Source organism: Pocillopora damicornis, chromosome 6, assembly GCF_964200805.1.
Source record: "Pocillopora damicornis chromosome 6, jaPocDami1.2, whole genome shotgun sequence".
NCBI lineage: Eukaryota > Metazoa > Cnidaria > Anthozoa > Scleractinia > Pocilloporidae > Pocillopora > Pocillopora damicornis.
Window position 1 is genome coordinate 21,657,501 of NC_142675.1, and position 18,612 is coordinate 21,676,112.

Genomic DNA, 18,612 nt, shown 5'->3' on the forward strand with positions numbered 1-18,612 from the left:
TGAACTGCAGATTCCACAGGTCGAAACACTCAGAAGAAGCAAACGAATTGCTTCGCGCGCCCGCCCCCAGTATGTGGAATCTGGGGACTAGTTAGACCGCAATCTTATTAACCTGCGGTGTGCGTGATGGCGCATGCGCGGAGACAAAAAACGTGCTCGGCTGCAAGAGAGAACCGCCATGTTATAGTCATGCAAATAAAGCTCACTGTTGTCAATTAATTCAGTCTTGTGGTTTACACACACGAAAAAAGAAAACATTTTTAGTGTGGAGAAGTAAGCGACATTCAAGCATACAGAATTCGTCATAACTCCCTCATACCTCTCAGTCTGCTGACATAAACAAAACACCTCTTTTCTGAAAAAAGGATTCAAACAAAGCAGTCATTTCTCTCACCTTGTCTCATTTTGTCTAAGAGACCTAGGCAGTGGTTTGTTGAAAGGGGTCTTTTGGGTCGAGAAGAGTCTGCATGGTTTAAGCTCTGGCTGTGTTCTTTTGGAGCCTCTGTTCACCTGGGAGTAGGAAACTGTTAGGAAACCATGGAAAATGCTGAGTCTGTAACTCTCTTGGCCCTAGGATGAACTCAACTCTCCTCCTGTTTCATAGTTTGATGCACATGTAACCATCGCCCAGAATTCAGCGACATATCCGGGACTTTCATCGAGACGCTGGCGCTAAATTTAAATGCTAATTAGAAAATGATTGTCAAACAATAAAGGAAAAGGGCTGAAAATGTCGAGGAAGGCTTACATTCTCTTCGTTTACGGATAAACTACTTTTCAAATGCTACTTTTACCATATGGCTTTTAAAGAAGAAAGTTCAATTGAATAGTGTATCATTCTCACTTTGTTCTTGCGCTTTAGAAGAGGTCGCAAATTTGCCTTGAAAATTGACTATGTTAGCATCCTGCTTGTATGAGAAGTTGATCTCAGCGCACTTTCAGGCGTAATTTATCTTCACTCAATTGCTAGATTTCTCTTTTACCATATGGTTATTTTTATTTGACAATCTAGAAAGCGTCATAGAAATTTTCAAGGGATTCCAAACTTTGGAAGTAGTCGCAAAACGCGAATTTCGAAAACGTTTGCTAAGCATCGTAGTGTTCTATCCAAATTTGTCCTTTGGAGACCCCCACGAGAATACAAGTGACCTATTTTAAACTTCCCGCGAGAATATCAAGGTATGTTAAGCTCTGCCTCCGCAAACAATCGCGCACACGTCGCCTAATTAGTATTGAAATTGAGGTGGTAACTAGACAATGCTTAAAAAACTGTAAAAGCTTTTAAGATATGATCGCTGAGATTGCTGCAGAAATATTCAGCAATCGTTACTATCATATGGAAACCACACTCCTATTATTGTCGCAAGATAGACTCTAGCTCTATCTCGACGATCATTGCACTCACAAGCCGGTTGTCGGAAGCATCGCTCATATTTTTCTCTACCGATTGAAGCGATTTTAACGAAGTAGATTCTTCATGATACTTTTTTTCTAAATTTTTCTTTTTTCTATTTTCTATTTTCATGATACTAATTTTTATAATTCCGATAACATTTTGACCAACGGGAGTCTATCAGTCCATATAAGAATTCGCTGCAAACGAATTTGCTAAACGCTTTGTTAAGAGCATGGCTATTGTTAATTATTGCTGTTGTTCACTTTATGTCACCTTGGGATTTACTTGTGCATCCAACCGTTTGATTGACTGCAGCTGAAATCTGCAAAGAGACTCATGTATTCCCAAAGCTTTACCTGCTGACCAATCACAACCGACTAGTTCAGAATATGCAAATTATTATGCTGCCCGCTGATTAAATGGGCACTGCAAGTACATGTCGCGAAAGACAATAGCATTCTGGGCGATGCAATGAAAATGTAATGTTTTTGTCTCACAGGTGTTAGCTGAAAGTGAACAAATGCGGAAGGAGGCAGATGACACTGGTCCTATGGCAGAACTGGAACACTGGAAGATGAGAATGGCAAAATTCAACTCACTTGTTGAACAAATTAAGGGTGCTGAGTGTCGTGCAGTCATAAAAATACTGCTTATTGCCAAGTCGAAAACACTCAAGGTAACAAATTGAATCTTTTCAACAAACATTTAAATGATATAGTTTTTTATCACATGGAAGGTCACTCAGTCTTTTGATTGACCTTTTTGTGGCTTATTAAAGACGCAGGTTTGTCAGTAGTCAATTTAAATACTTACAGAAAACTTAGTGACCAACATGTAGTTTGGACTTAGACTATACCTTGATTTATTGTTATAGACCTAAAGCAAAGTATGGCAATAGTGCTTACCAAACATAATGACTCAAAAAGGCAACAAGAACTATAGAAAAACAAGCAATCATTAAAATAAAGAAAATGTTACTATGTTGAGATTGGTGTTAGTTTTGCCTATAAATTGTTGTATGAAAGGGTCTGGTAATTAAAGAGAAAATTCAAAAGAGAATTAGATATATGTTTGTGGGTTGCCTTGTACTCTATCAAAGGTTTACCTATCCTAAGCAGTGTCTTACACATATTGGTATGTAACTCAATAATCTTACGTTGTTGTTTTCTATGATGGCAGTTTTGGCGTGAGCTGGATTGTCGTATTACAGATGCAGCTAATGAAGCCAAAGATAATGTTAAGTTCCTCTACACCTTGGAGAAGGAATGTGATCCACTCTATCATGCAGACCCGGTATGCAGCAAATTTATTTTCAATGGAGCCTCATCTGGTTCTTAGAATCATGTGTGCCCAATTGGCACATCAGGCTTGGTTGTTCAAAAGTTGGATAATGCCACCTGCTTGATAAATCTCTATCTGGTGGATAGTGTCAAAGGTTTTGGTATCACTTATCCGCTAGATAGCAACTTATCTGTTGAATAGTGTCATTTGACCTTTATTGGAAAAGTTTCTGTGTTTACAAAAAAATTACCTCACCTTGGAAACTGTGATTTTCCTCATAGGTTGCCATGATTGACTGCATTCCTAAACTAATCAATACCATACAGATGATACACAGCATATCAAGATACTGCAACACCTCTCAAAGGATGACATCACTTTTCATAAAGGTAACTGAGGCACTTTAATGTTGCTTTTGTGGGTGTGAGATTTTGGTTGCAACCTTCATTCAAAGGGAAATTAAAACTTTGGTGTTCATCATATTGAATTAAGGGGGTAGTTTTCTAAAGAAGCTGTGGTGCTGCAGCAGTTAAGGGGTATTACAAGATAATTTGGTTTTATGATCAAATGAGGTGACAATGAAAATTGGCCACTTAATCCTTAAACTCCCAAGATCTCATTAATAATTCTCCTTACTGTCTACCATACAGTTCTAGTGATGATAATTTGGAGAATTTGGGATTGAATTAATTTATTAATCCCCCAATTGATATTTTTCTTTATTCTCATCATTTGTTTGCTCGATATTGTATTGATATTGTAAGGAGAATCTCTGTCTTGGTCCCTCATGAGAGTTAAAGGGTAAAAAGAGTATCTTATGTATCACATTGAGGAGAATGTCCTCTGGAATATTTATTGTATTTTCCCTAGTTTTGACATTTTTATTTCAGTCCTTACCAATAGTGTGGAGGCAAAAAAAATTTAATTGAATAGGATCACTATTCTTTGATTGATGATCATGATCTCTCCTCAAGCTAATTTATGCTCTTCTTGCTGCTATTTTCCAGGTAACAAATCAAATGGTTACTGCATGTAAGAACTACTTAACTGATCGAGGTGTGAATCGTGTTTGGGATCAACCTAGACAGCCTATGATAGAGAAGCTGAAAGCTTGTCTGAGATTAAACCAAGAATATCAAAAGTGTTTCCAGCGGACAAAGAAGCGAATTGCTGAGGACCCAACCATAAGACCATTTGAATTTTCTGAGATGTACATCTTTGGCAAATTTGACGCCTTTTGTAAGCGTTTGAACCAGGTGGGTCCTGCTTTAGTTACCTTTCATTGACGAACCTTTGGGTGGAACAGGCCAAGGGAGGAGGAATGGAATCCTAGAAGATTTTTTTAAATAAAGCAATGTTCAAAATTATATTCCATGGAACTTCGACTGGAGCATAATTTAGGCAAGGCATGGTGCAATGATACTAGGCTCTTTGGGACTCCAGATCAAGGTTTTTGGGTCTCAGGTATCATGCAGTGAAACGAAGAGAGGATAAAAGAATTCAAATCAAACGACTAGATCTTAGAGCTTGTTCCATTTTGCTATTGCAGATCATAGAAGTGCTGAATACATTGGAAACTTATTCTGTTCTGTCGGAGTCTGAGATAGAGGGAATTGAAACGATATCTAACAGATTCCAGTCAATATACTCGGCGTTGAAGAAAAAGCCGTATGACCCGTTGGATCATAGGAAGCCGGATTTTGAGGCGGATTTCACTGAATTCAGGCGACAGATCAGCGACTTTGAGGTTTGTGAAACTCTTTCCTTTCTCATTTGATAGATTATAGGCGTCAATATTGACTATTTTATCTTGACAGAATCACTTAAAAATGTTTATGAGTGGCTGCTTTGAAAAGATTGTCTCAATCTCACAGTCTTTGGAGCTGCTGGGAAGGTGAGTAATTTTTCTTATGACTGATATGCGTACCTTAGAGAATTTCTAGGTGGTTGGTGGTAATATTAGCTCTTACAGGCTAAAGATTCCCATCATTTTAAACCTCCTAAGGACAAGGTGAACATAATTTCATCTATCGCACCAGAGATCCGAGATATTCATGGCAACACTACAGTAAAGGAGAACTGTCGCCTTTATAACGGTTGAAAGCAATGTTCTAGTGAGTGAAAAGCTAATATTTTTGGCCTTTCAGATTTGGGAAGCTTGGGATTCCCAGTCTGCAGGCACATATTGAAGACCGTTATGCCAGTCTTCTCCATCACTTTGGCAAGGAAGTGGAAGCTATATCCAAGGTATGGTCCATCATTGCTATGATATGGAAAGTTGTCATTTAAATTGTCCTTTATTGGTCAGGTATGATTATGGCTCAGCTTTGCTCGTGCTTATTATTTTTTATTATTTTACCACGTTATCAAGTCCATGTGACAATTTTCCTAACGATCAGGCGTTTGTGTCAGAGTTTAAGAATGTCCTGATTGTCACATGTAGCAGAAACTGCTCCATGTAAAGCACGAGGCAAAAAATGTATGTCCTTAATCAAGACATGCGTGTCACTGGTTGCTTTAAATTGTATTGCAGATGTACCAGCGGCACTGTGAAAATCCTCCTTTGCATCGCGATGTTCCTCCTATCTCGGGTCGCATCAGCTGGGCACGGCAGCTCATGAGGCGCATACGGAATCCTATGAACATCTTTGAGCAGCACTCAAGCTGTTTAAAAACACCAGAGGCATATAAAATCATTCGCAACTTCAATCAATTAGCGACTGTGCTGGTCGAGTTTGAGATTCTGTATCACAAGGGCTGGCTTAAGCAAGTAGAGATAGCCAAAACAGGTGTGTGGCTATGTTAGAGTTTGTGACGGTCTACAGCATTTGGGATCAATGTAAGTATCTGAGCAACTGTACACTTACTTCTCCCCTAACCCAACAACAATCAGTTAATAACAAATTAGGGTTAATGTTGGGTTAAGGGAGGGGTAGGTGCGCAGTTGCTCAGATACTCAGTACATGCAAACGATACAACTTTGGTCGCGGCAACAGAAAATAAATCTCCGTCTTTTTTTTTTTTAGTTTTTCATATTTTTTTTGCTCCATGGCTAAATGATAAGTGGAAGACCCAGCTTTTGAACGGGTCACAGGATGACTACAATGCTCTCAACTGGAAAAATTAACATCGCAAACCATTGTCTGCCTACCTAGTACATTGTTGCTTGAATGAATAGTAGCCCGAAAAGTCAGTACGCCTTCAAGGAGAAAAACAAATGCCATACTAAGTTCCATCGTGGGAAATAAGTGCCTCGTTAATGACGTAGTTCAAATAGATGTGTTATTAATTTTCTGAAAGCGAAAAATGATCTTTTCATATTTCATATTTTTAGGACTGCAAGCATCACTGCTAGTGCGACATCCGGATACGGGCGAGCTGTATGTAAACTGTGATCCTCAGTTGATACAATTGATCCGTGAAACTGAGTACATGATGAAGCTTAACCTGCCAATACCTGAGACGGCACGTCTGATATTCTTAAGAAGGGATATTATTAAGACGGTGGATGGTAACCTAAAGGTTGGTGATTTATCAGAAAAGTATATCGAAGTAAATCTATGACAAAGTTCTCGAGCGTGATTGGTTTTCACCAGCCCGATTTGTAAGGGTAATAGGACTGAGTGGAATTCAAGTTGGTTTGTAACTGATACGAGTGATTAACAAAATCGCACGACCACGAAGCGGGAGTCCGATTTCTTTTAAATACGAGTATGATTGCTGACAGAACTGGACAGCACGAAGTCCTGTTACCACTTAATCCAGACTATGACAAACTTTGAGAAACAAACTAGCTATTGGTGATATGTCTTCATGAAACAACGGTTGAATCGGCTGAATGCGTGACCACAACACGCGTTCGTGACACGTACTGTCTACTTACAGAGGCATGATGCATTCACTGACCAACAACACTGTCCAATTACGAATATGACGCGTACACTGTCCAGTTACAAGCTTGACACGTACACTGTGCAATTAGTGCTTAAATCGGGCTGGTGATACATCCCTGAGAAAAGTAAATTAGTCAAGACACAACAAAACTGAATGTACTTCTTGACATGAAACGGAAAAGCTTTTCTTTCCAGTGATGTTACTGAATTTAATCATTATAAAAAGCATGAAAGAGCACGAGGGAAAATATGGTTGTCTCGAGACAAATACCCAGAATCTCTATAGTACATGCACCTTTCATTCACAGATGATGCTGGAAGATGTCAAGAAAGTTCGCGCAAGGATCCCAAATATCTTTATGCCTCTGATGCTACCCCACATGCAAAGAGTAAGTTTACTAATCTAATTGCAGTTTCTGTTGTACAATGTTGAGACATATTTACGTTAATTTTTGGTTTTGTCAATTTTGCCCCGTTTAAAAAAAATCGAATGTACACGAGTCATTCCATTCTAATGTTGAAAGTGTTACTAGATAATGTAGAAACCCACCCAAAGTCTCGTCAGTACTCTTTTCACACTCAGGTTAATGGCAAAGCGGTCATTATCATATATGCGAGTCTCTCTTACAAGTTGAAAACACGAGTGAACAATGTTTTTTTACATTTAAACTAGCTGTATAGTAAGCTTGAGTTTAATCCTTTTGGCCTTTGGGCTTAAACCTTGAAAAGAAAGTTTTGTATAGCCATAATTAAGCAACTTTGTCTTGGCAGTGTAGATGTCAAACTATCACACGTTCTTCTTTGAGAAGTAAAGAGTCCCCTCTATGTTCTTTTTAGAACAAAATTTGCTAGTGAAGATGAGTTAGCGTGGACACATGTCAAGGAATCGTTGAGAGTTTAAGGGAAATCTCCCTCGTGAGGTTTTCTACTGCACCAAATCACATGGCAAGTTTTTCTTTGCTAGACCATGTATCGAAAATAATCTTTCTTCAACGAGTGTGCTTGCCACGGAAATAAATGCAATTGTAAGTAAGATTTAAGATTTAAAACTAAAACGTAAACTGAATGTTTTCTTTTGGTAGGTGGAGGTAGCGATTAGTCCTGGTGTGACCATGCTAAATTGGAATTCACTCAACATACCTGCTTACATTTCCAACGTGTACGGCCGGTTACGAGAAGTTGATCTGCTGGTTAAACAAGTCAACGATATCCGTGATGCACGCATCGATGCAGTCCTGAAAGAGATGAGTGAAACTGTGTTTTGTGAACTACCTGGTGACGACCCTTGGACCATTGATGAGTTCGTAACAGAAACGCAAGTAAACTCGCTATGATATTTACCTTCAATAACGTTTTACTTATTAGGAATTCCTCAAAATAAAGCATTGATTTTGAAGTGGACTTCTTGGACTCCTTGACTATAGCGTAATCGCCAAAGGCTTTAATTTCCTGATTGACTGTTCATGACTATTATATACATGGCCAAAATGAATACGCGGGAGAACGTAAGGACCGCGTGGTGACTTGTATCAATTTTGCATTTCTTTGGTTGGGTTAGTGGCGTCAGATTTTTAAGACCAGTTCCTGCAGATCCAAGAAACGAGAAAAAAAAAAAACAATGCAAACCCGACCGATCACTTTCGCCTGTCTTTTGCCTCCAATGGCTGTAAAGAGGAGATTGCATTTGGAAGATTTATGCTAGATCGTAACAGAGAATTTGTTTGTCATTTAAGAAACGCTGCGCGCCTCTTGGAAAGGTTCTGGATCATATGAGCTTGTGCATCGAAGAGGCTGTTCACGAGTTGGCCAGCATTTTCGTAGAAAGCTTGGAGAGGATTGGTGTTTCAGCATTGGGACCCAGTTCTCCGTCTGCCAAGCCCTCGGAGAGAGACAGAGATCGCAAACTGGAAAGCCGCGGAGAGAACAACAAAGAGGGGCAGAGAGAAAGGACACCCAAAGTACCCGATGAGAAAACTATCGATGAAGAAATTGATGAGTTGATTTTGTATTTTAATCACCGCAATTTTGAGGCTCTTTTACGAGCCACAAGGAACGCTCTGGATGGTTTGAAACGCAGACTGTTTTGTACCAAGTAAGTTTAATCAAAATTATTTTATATTCTTCTTAGTATGTACAATTCTCTGCTGCAGCCTCAGTACTGTTTGTTCCTTATTTGAGACGTCTCGAAAGTGTCATGTTAAACGAGTCGAATAGTGTGACAAGCAGTGTTACCGAACGATTCGGAAAACGGAATGCGAAGAAAATAAACCCGTTTGAAGCAACATTTTGCTCTTGTATTGTAGTTTTGAGTTTGCATGATTATAGGCGCATATTTCTTAAGAAAATAAGAACCTTTTAAGACCCTTTAAAATCTTCCTTTTCAATATATCGTACGCCGGCGAATGATGACTTTACATGCTTGTTTCACGACGGCATAAAGCTTAAACTGTAATAGCATAGTTTTACCGCCAACATCTATTATGTAAGAACCTTGTTAGGTTTACTGGGATGATTTTACTGATGTTAAATCTATTGTCTTTGTTTCATGATTCACCTTTTTATTTTTTCTGTAGTACAGCACGCTCAACATATGGTAAGGGGACGTTTTCGCTGTCCAGTGATTTGCCCGCAAACACTTATAACAAGGCTCCTTTTTTCAAGGCAGATATTTCTCTGGTCATTCCACTTGTGGTAAATATTGATTATCGAACCTTGATACCATGGTTTTTTTTACGAGTTCGCATAATCGTTCGGAACTGGCGCGTTAACACGAGTGAAAGTGCGATATGGAATCAAAACCACGTGAATAAAAACGACATTTGGCCGTTGAGGAGTGATAGTTTGCTTATTTTAGTGTATCCTTGAAAAATCCAATATTTCAAGGGGAACATATGATCCAGTACGCTATGATCGCTGTAATGGTAGTAGATTAACGTGCCGAAATGATTTGTGTTTTCCTTCTTGCAATCAGCCGTCTGAACGCGAACTGTTCCTAGTCAGCGATGAACATAATTGTTATAATAATTGGTCCAACTAATTTATTACAGTCTAATTCATTGGGAAATTCGACCAGTCATTATTATTTACCACTGCCTCATTGCTTTGTTTCCTTCAGTAGCACTGGAGAAAAGAATTGTGAAAAAAATTAACCTAAATTGCAGTGTGATCTTTTATGAGCTTGTGGATGTCAAAGTTAACTATTAATATGAACTTCGTCTTAATTATTAGAAGAAATATTTCACACCACCCTTATCTCTCCGCACAGGTTGTACAACCCACCCTGGACGATGTCCAACAGGCCCTTAACAAAGCAACCCAAGCGGTGCTGGATGTTACCCGGTCTGTGGCCCAGTGGGGGCAGAAGAGGTTTAAATGCACGGAAACTAGTTCTGCACAGGACGATGGTGCTCTTGGGCGCATTAAACGGACAGTTCGAGCTAATGATTCCAGTAAGTGTCTTGTTTAAATTTTAATACCGGCGTGTCTCAGCTTAGATATGTCAGGAGTGATCGTCTCTGTGTATGTCAATGAAGGTGTTAAGGTATGTTTGGTTTTGCATGCAGCGGAGGAGATTCCAGCATCCAAACTTAAGAACTGCTACAAGAGCGTTGCAGAGCACAAAGACATTACTAAACTGCTGATGGTACTTACTTCAGTGATCAGTTCCACCAAGGCTGAGGTGATGACATGTCTTGACTCGTTCACACAGTTTCACCACGTGTGGGATGAAGACAAAGAAAAGACTGTAGCTGTAAGTACGCATTTGCATCAAGGTCGTTCTAAAACTAATCATTCTTGTATCAAAGTTATAGATTGTCAAATCTGCGCTTAAGTTTATCGCACAGTTAGCTAAACTCTAAATATTGGAAAACCTCCAGGACATAGTCCCCTCATTTCTCTTGATGCTGGTCGAGTGGATTCGTCTCGTCAAGAATCGTTACCATCTGTGCAATTAATTAAATCGGCGTATGGGATTCAGGCACACGCTCCAGGGATGTTTCACTCATAGATTCCAAACGTTAGAGAAACTTTTGGCTGCTGTCACTGAGATATTGATATATGCTTATTAGTATATTGTTTTTTTTCCTTCTCCGAGCATATCATGCCCACGTTAAGGAAGAGAATAAAATACTGGCGAGTACCTGTTCCTTGATAAGCCATCGTATATAATTTTCTGAAGCTAAGTCGGATACACTATTGTCAGCAAAGGAGAGGAAAAATTGGAAATAGAAAAACTCTCTTGTGACACTTCAGAAACATCAACCTTCGTCATTTTAAAGTAATTAATCCACTTCGCCTTTAGCCAGGTTGGCACTGTTTGAAAATGGAGTAAACGTTTATATTTAATTGTAGATTAGAAATCGTAAAACTATCGAACGCTCTCTCAGACCAAAGAAGTTTATTGTGCACCTGACTAAGTTAAGACTTACGAGATCTTATGACATGACTTGAACTCTTAAGTTAACTGTCAGACCAAGGGTCTGTTTCTCGAAAGTCCTGGCATAGGCAGACCACACTATGTGTTTGTGGTTATTGTTGACATGAGACCAACAAAATCTATGAGAGTTAGGAATAAAGCTCTGAAAATTGCATATCTTAATCACATCTCAGTCTCGATGTCTCAATAATGTTAAATGAAATGTTAATCGACGCATTTGTGGTATTTTTTCGCCTTCATGAGCTGTTTAAAGCGTCTTTTTACGAAATGACTTTTGGTTGGAGGCCGTTAAGAGAAGAGAAAGAGTCTTCCAAAATTTAAAGAATAGAAAAGCATTTTCTGGTATCCCAACCAGTTCATCTGCTTTCTTTAATTGATGATTTTATAGAATAATTCTACAAAACTTTTGAAACACCCATCTTGAAGGAAAAGAGAACAGCTTAAAGGGCCCGTTAGGTTACAGGGACTTTCGAGAAACGCGGACCTGGTGCAGTTGAAGGCTTGCAACCCGTAGACCTGTTCTGTGTGGATAATCTAGTATAAGTAACAGTGTGGCGTAATTTTCAGCACATACTGAAAGCCTTATGGTGGTGACAAGAACCCCAAATCCCGTGAGATACGATTGGTGCGTAAGAGGTGAATGATGCTGACTGAATTGGATACTCTTCCTTCGTAGGATTTCGTTGCTTCGGATCCAATTTTGTCAGAATTCAAATGCGAGATCTTGAAATATCAGGTTATAGAGCAGGACGTTGAAAACATTGAACCTTCCTTCAGAGTGGGTCACGGAGCTATTGAGTTATTCTCAGGTTAGACTGCTTGTAATAAGAACCTTTTGTTCTAGGTTTTCTATAATCAATCTGAAACCTCTCATTAGCACTAACTTTTAAATTGGTTACAATGACTACGATTTCCCTACGTTTTTCTGCAGAACCGTTTAAGCTCGCCTTACGAGTGGAGCTGAAAGCATGGAAGCTTCTTTTTGGCCACAGCATCAATAACAAATACAAACATAGCATGGACGAGATCACACAGTTTGTGTCAGATTACAGCAAGCGGCTCGCCCGACAGATCAACGACTTGGAAGATGTCAGGAATGCTATGGCTGCCTTGGAAGATATCAGGCAGAATGAGATTCGAATTGATATGATCCTTGGTCCTATAGAGGTACTCCATTTACTCAAATTTACCATGAATTGATTAGTTCACTCTCTGGGATTGATCGTTGCTTGTGATCTGTCGTAATACAGACATGCGACAGACGTCTCAGAAATATTATTTTCTTTGTTTTGTCAATAAGAGCTTCGTTTTGAAAAGGGTTTGCCAAACTTTTCCAAGAAAAGCTTAGCATAAATCACTTGCTGATTTGAGAATGCTTCAGAGTGGAAAAATGTTAGATCAGTTGAATGTATTGAGGCAAATTAGTGATGTTAAATCAACATCTACTAGCTCGTGTGATAACTAGATTTTCATACCACATTTTGACGTTGTCTATTATCTAGAACTGAACTGATACATTTGATTGTTAGCTACGGCTGAATGCTCGCTTTTTTTCGGTGTTAAACTTCAGGAAGCTTATTCCATGCTCAACAAGTTCGAGGTTTCCGTTTCTCGTGAAGAAGTAGAAGGCGTGGACACCCTAAGATACTCTTTTGAGAAACTTCTTGCCCAGGCGGTGAGTGATAAGACCTCTAATACCGGATTTATATGTGTACACCCATAGCAAAACAATACGTGGCTTTTTTCGATTACAATGAATAACAGTAGGAAATTTGTTGAAAATGAAGTATAGTACTGTTTGAACCTTGTCATACTCGTTTGGGCTGCGTTGGATTGTTTCTTTTTTAACGTTATGACCGCTATCATTATTGTAAGTGTTACAAGATTTATGTTTTCGAGACACCGCTTCTTGTGTATTACTTCTTAAGCAAGTTGTTTCGACCCATTTTCCCCTCCAAAGCCAGCACACTTTTTAAACAAGCTTAAATTCGCGCTTTAATTTTTTTTTCGGAACAAATTCTCATTTTGGGACCCTCCGATGACTTGTCACTGTGCATGCCACAACCGTACCTTTGTTGCGTACTTTGATGACCATTGTTCTGTTATTTACAGGGTCAAGTACAAAGTCACTTAGTGAAGATTCAGCCCCAGTTCAAAGCTGACCTGCTAGAGAAAGTCGTGGTCTTTCGCGAAGCCTCCTCTAACTACATGAGCGACTACAGCGAGGTGTGCATTTCTACAGACAAACATTTAAAAATACTTTTTGACGTTTTTTTTTTTTTCGGTTTCTTTGTTGTCACTTATGCCTCGTGCTTACGGGTTTCAGATTGGGCCGATGGTGAGTGGCATTACTCCTCAAGAGGCCAGTGACAGACTCAATACCTTCCAGGTGATGGTCTTAATGAAATGCGTAAAAGAACAGCTCAGAGAGGTGCTACAAGCTTATTAACCAGTAACTGCGGGAGCGGCAACGGCACTATACTCCATTTCGATTGGTGCACTTCGAACGAAAAGACAAGAAGTAGAAACCACGAGACATGGCAGCAATGGAAACAGTTTCGCTGTAATTAAGAACATTGATGAACACGTTTTTTAGGAATGAATGCGAAATTTAATCAAAATCTTGAGTGGGATGCACACTGTAGAATTATACGTATTTGGTCCATTTGAAGAGTAGTGTGTAGTTATTTTTTAAGGTTATTTTCCTGAACTCATTTCCACTTAGTTGTAGTGAGTATCATATAACCAACTACTGGATTGATTCTAGTTTCAAATGTGGAAGACCGTGTGCTTTAGTTATCAGGCTCCCGGAAAAGAAAATTACGACATTGGTGTAGCCGAGGCAACGATGATGAAACTTTTCCAATCATAATTATTGTTTCAATCTTCAGAGTCGTTTTGATGAACTGTGGCGTAAATACACCACCTACTCCGGCGGCGAGCAACTGTTTGGCCTCACTGTAACTGAATATCCTGAATTGGTTCGCACCAAGAAGGAACTGGGATTGCTGCAGAAACTGTATGGACTGTACAATGCTGTTATTGATGGTGTCAACGGCTACTATGATATTCTGTGGATTGAAGTCGACATTGAGAAGATCAATAATGAACTGCTTGACTTTCAAAACAGGTCTGTCATTATCATTTGGATAAACGTGTAGGAGTGTTCAAAAAGACGACAGATTCTAATTGAATAGTTGTACGAGGATTTCAATTACGAAGATTCAAATAATTGTCAAAAATTATTTTAGCCTTATATTTTCCTCCTCACTGCAAAGTCGTGACATGTAAACTAAGCCGGTTTGTTCATTCTAAATACGTCTGTTTCTGGGTGAAGTACTGATCAGTACTCATAACTTTGATTTTAATCACTTCTGGGGGTAGAAGGAGAAAGGCTGATTTTGAGAGTTGGCAGTAGCTACTGATCTTTAACTTCGCTAAGTGTCTTCACCTCATGCCACCAAGCTTGCTCGTGTAGCAGCCGCGAGCACTGACATGACCGTGCGGTAACCTTTCACCGTTAAACTCCTTTCCTTGTTTAAAAAATTATTAGAATTTGATGTTAGATCAAGATAACAACTTCTTCCTGATAAGTCTTAGTATTCTCGTTACCTGTTGGCTGGATAATGTGCGGATATTACAGGGAGAAGTTACCAGTAAATCACTTCTGGGAGCTAAAGGGTTAACTTCCTGTTTCTTTTACGAATTTGTTAGATGCCGTAAACTTCCTAAAGCGCTCAGGGAGTGGCAAGCGTTTAATGAGCTAAAGAAAAAGATTGACGACTTCAACGAGTGCTGTCCACTTCTGGAGTTGATGGCGAACAAGGCCATGAAGGATAGGCACTGGGAACGATTAGCTGCCCTTACAGGACACACATTTGAAGTCGAGTCGGAGAACTTTTTGCTGAGGAATATCATGGAAGCTCCCCTGTTGGAGAACAAAGAAGATATCGAGGTACGTTAATAATGCGTATGCAAACCACTTTATATGAATGTATTCGGTGCAAAAAGTGTCTTTGCCCAGTCTCCAGAACTATCCCATATGGCTTTTTTTGACTGTCATTCGGTCAAAAGTGGCGCCTTTCAAAAATGTTTTTTCTCCAAGTGGCTGTGACCACGAAAGGGGCGTATAAATCCTGGAAATTTAATCTAAACAGACGGCCGTAAGAGGCCTTAACAATACACGTAAGCGACGATAGACCGCTGGTATCTTGTTAAAATTTCTGCCGGAAGGCATCACTGAAGGCGTTTAAACTTTGATTTATTAAAAAGTTACTTTGACTGGAGGGAACTCAGTCACTCAAGTTTGATCAGTTTGATCAAAAAAGAAACAGAAGAGTTCTTAAACAGTCTTAAAACCCAAGAGTTGGACTCCCTCAGTAGAGTTTGAGTTCTTAGTTTAAGTTATTTGTTTTAGGACATTTGCATCTCAGCCGTGAAGGAGAAGGACATTGAGGCCAAGCTGAGCCAGGTTGTAGCGGAATGGAAATCTCAAATGTTCAGCTTCGCAGGATTCAAGAACCGTGGAGAGTTGCTGCTGAAAGGAGGTGAAACAGCTGAGATTATCTCATTACTGGAAGACAGCCTCATGGTGTTGGGTTCTCTGTTAAGCAACAGGTAATTTGAAAATCGAGCTGATTAGGTTTCGTGTTGCGTTTAACCTACTATTTTAAAATGAATATAAAATGTTTCATTAAAAAAAAAAAAAATAGAATTCTCAGAACTTCGTCCACCCAAACCCGGCTTAACGGAAAGTGTGATCTTGTTTAAGTAACACGTAGGACTTGCTTTATGTTATTTACAGTACAATACATTTAAGTTGAATAAGGATCTTAAAGAAATATTGCTACCAGCAGAGAAGTTGTGAAATTTGCGTAAGTTGGTTTAAAGAAATCTATATCAAACTCTCTGGCACATGGTATTTGTTGATGAAAATTTCCCTTCAGTTGACGGTATTTAACTCTTTTCTGTTTAGATACAATGCACCGTTCAAGAAGGATATCCAAGGCTGGGTTCAGAAGCTATCCAACACTTCAGACATCATCGAGAACTGGATGATAGTGCAAAACTTGTGGGTCTACCTAGAGGCTGTATTTGTAGGTGGAGATATCGCAAAACAACTACCACAGGTATAATTTCAGCTGGTGTAAAGGTCTTTATTTCAAAGGAAAATAAATTTCTCATCAATTGCAGGGAATTAAATGCTGTTGAGGAGCAGCAACTCCTAGTTTATATAGCAAATATTATGTTGCACTATCTTGAATTCGGTGGTTATTTCGGACCCTGCCTTGGAATGTGTCCCTATTCATAGACGTTTACAACAAAACGCCAACTGACCTGCAAGCGAGTGTCAGCGTTTAAAACTGTTCTGTTAATCGGCTGACTGTTATGAGCTCTCTTACTTTGCTTTTAGGAAGCCAAGCGATTTGCCAACATTGACAAGTCTTGGGTGAAGATCTTAACGCGTGCGCATGAGACACCTAACGTGGTTCAATGCTGTGTGGGTGACGACACTCTTGGTCAGCTGTTACCTCACTTACTGGAACAACTGGAGCTTTGTCAAAAATCGCTTACCGGGTAACATATTAGTCTTTTGATTTTCATTTCCTGAGTATGAAATACTAGTAGCAAGGAATACTGAGGGTTGTATTTCTCAAATGCGCTATTTGCTGTTGAATCATCGGTGGAGCTGAGGGAAATTTGTCTGCGTTGCTCTCAGGAAAATGGTTTTTAATAAACTGTGACTAAATTTCGAGTATATTGTATGTACTTTTGTTGACCAAACATTTCTTATTTGTTTTCATGCAGTTATCTGGAAAAGAAACGACTTGTGTTTCCCCGTTTCTTCTTTGTCTCTGATCCAGCGCTTTTAGAAATTTTGGGACAAGCCAGTGACTCACACACCATACAGGTTTGGTGTACAACTCTGTTCTTTTACGAATCATGGAAGTAACATAGAGCGCTTTTCGATGAATCGTCGTGACAGAAAAACTGAAATAGGCATAACATGTACGCAAACAATATTTGTCATTGGGCGGCATTAAAAACCCATATTAAACACAAGTAACCGACTTTTGGGGTCGGAAATAGCAAATGACTGAATTGAGAATAGGATTACTTTGGTTTTTCATCTGGTTGGTTGAGAAGCTAGGTGGCGCAACTTTTCTAAGCCCATGCCTGAACGTAGCGAGTAAAACGGATAAAATCGCGTACTACGATGTCTACACTTAGCTTTAAATATACCCTATCTTTATCTGCTGCTAAATTTGCTTTTACTATATTCATGCCCGATATTTATTTTTCTATATTGCAGGCGCATTTACTGAACGTGTTTGATAACGTGAAAAACGTGGCATTCCATGAGAAGGATTATGATAGGATCTTAGCCATCATCTCATCTGAGGGAGAGACTGTACAGGTATGGATGGTCTGGCTCTTAAGGACACTTGTTGATGTAAGGTTGCAAAACAAAACCAAAATAATTATAGTGATCAATAGCATCTAAAGTGAACCACACAGAGAACTAAATGAAAATCAAAGTAGACATCTGTGACCATTCTTTGCTTGGCTAAGAGGGTAACTCAAGTTTTCCAGACCATTAAATAGCATAGAAAAGAAGACAAATGCAGACGCGGGTTACTTTGGGAAATGCGTCGAAAACTGCCCTGAGCAGCTAGGAAGGAAGTTGGGCTATTTCAGAAGTTCGATCGTAACACTTAACAACTGCCTGTCAACAGCTGGAATCACCCGTCATGGCAAAAGGAAATGTGGAGTTGTGGTTAGGGGAACTGCTCAATCAAGCTATGCACTCACTCCATGCAGTTATCAGAGATGCCTATCACGCCATCAACGACGGTGGCTTTCAGCTCATGAGCTTCTTGGGTCAGTTTCCATCGCAGGTACGTCTCTATGACTTCCTACCATTTTATATGTGCTACTGTGGAGTTTTCACGCTTGTGACCCCAAAGCAACCCATGACAGCGTGCGAAATTGGGGAAAATTCCAGCTATAGAACAATACTTAAAGACTGGTCATCCCTTAACATCCTAGTAATAATTGCTATAAACTTTCTTACTGTTTTTGGACGTCTTGCTGGATATCCATCATCCTATTCTTCAGCTGCATGATCTTCTTTAAACCTTTGATGTCGCTGCACATTTTAATAGCTTATTACTGGAGATCTCAGTTGGTGTTATGCTTAGCTATTACAGATACGGTGATATTACATTGTGTTCTTTACTGGTGGGTAGGTTGGCTTATTAGGCATTCAAATGATCTGGACCAGAGATGCCGAAGAAGCGCTTAAGAATGCGCGATCGGACAAAAAAGTTATGGCCACGACGAACCAGAAGTTCTTGAATCTGTTGAACTCACTGATTGAGGTTACGACTCAGGAACTGACCAAGATGGAGAGGACCAAGTTTGAGACATTTGTCACGATTCACGTACATCAGAGAGACATCTTTGATGATTTGGTACGATTTCCTCTTTTCTGTGTATTTCGTTAAAACATCCATGTCTTCCGCTTGTCTGTAAGGTTACAGAAAGGTTGTCACAAGTCAACTTGTTAGAGCAAGAAGTGTTGCTGAAATGGCATGTTTCAC

At 39.5% G+C, this 18,612-nt stretch overlaps 1 protein-coding gene across 1 annotated transcript in view; it reads left to right on the forward strand.

Moving 5' to 3' along the window:
• The window catches only part of LOC113678699 (dynein axonemal heavy chain 8-like), a 60,809-nt gene that overhangs the window by 10,020 nt on the left and 32,177 nt on the right, over nt 1-18,612 (forward strand). The window contains exons 7-35 of the mRNA XM_089210049.1: nt 1,896-2,072; nt 2,576-2,689; nt 2,959-3,066; nt 3,685-3,933; nt 4,227-4,424; nt 4,495-4,571; nt 4,825-4,924; nt 5,211-5,466; nt 6,012-6,199; nt 6,879-6,959; nt 7,653-7,889; nt 8,304-8,662; nt 9,144-9,261; nt 9,836-10,019; nt 10,134-10,321; nt 11,685-11,817; nt 11,940-12,175; nt 12,579-12,683; nt 13,121-13,234; nt 13,335-13,397; nt 13,900-14,138; nt 14,723-14,963; nt 15,426-15,625; nt 15,984-16,137; nt 16,422-16,585; nt 16,817-16,919; nt 17,322-17,426; nt 17,746-17,907; nt 18,259-18,483. Of these exons, the coding sequence (XP_089066175.1) occupies nt 1,896-2,072; nt 2,576-2,689; nt 2,959-3,066; nt 3,685-3,933; nt 4,227-4,424; nt 4,495-4,571; nt 4,825-4,924; nt 5,211-5,466; nt 6,012-6,199; nt 6,879-6,959; nt 7,653-7,889; nt 8,304-8,662; nt 9,144-9,261; nt 9,836-10,019; nt 10,134-10,321; nt 11,685-11,817; nt 11,940-12,175; nt 12,579-12,683; nt 13,121-13,234; nt 13,335-13,397; nt 13,900-14,138; nt 14,723-14,963; nt 15,426-15,625; nt 15,984-16,137; nt 16,422-16,585; nt 16,817-16,919; nt 17,322-17,426; nt 17,746-17,907; nt 18,259-18,483 (4,878 nt within the window). The remainder of the gene's footprint in view (nt 1-1,895; nt 2,073-2,575; nt 2,690-2,958; nt 3,067-3,684; nt 3,934-4,226; nt 4,425-4,494; nt 4,572-4,824; nt 4,925-5,210; nt 5,467-6,011; nt 6,200-6,878; nt 6,960-7,652; nt 7,890-8,303; nt 8,663-9,143; nt 9,262-9,835; nt 10,020-10,133; nt 10,322-11,684; nt 11,818-11,939; nt 12,176-12,578; nt 12,684-13,120; nt 13,235-13,334; nt 13,398-13,899; nt 14,139-14,722; nt 14,964-15,425; nt 15,626-15,983; nt 16,138-16,421; nt 16,586-16,816; nt 16,920-17,321; nt 17,427-17,745; nt 17,908-18,258; nt 18,484-18,612) is intronic.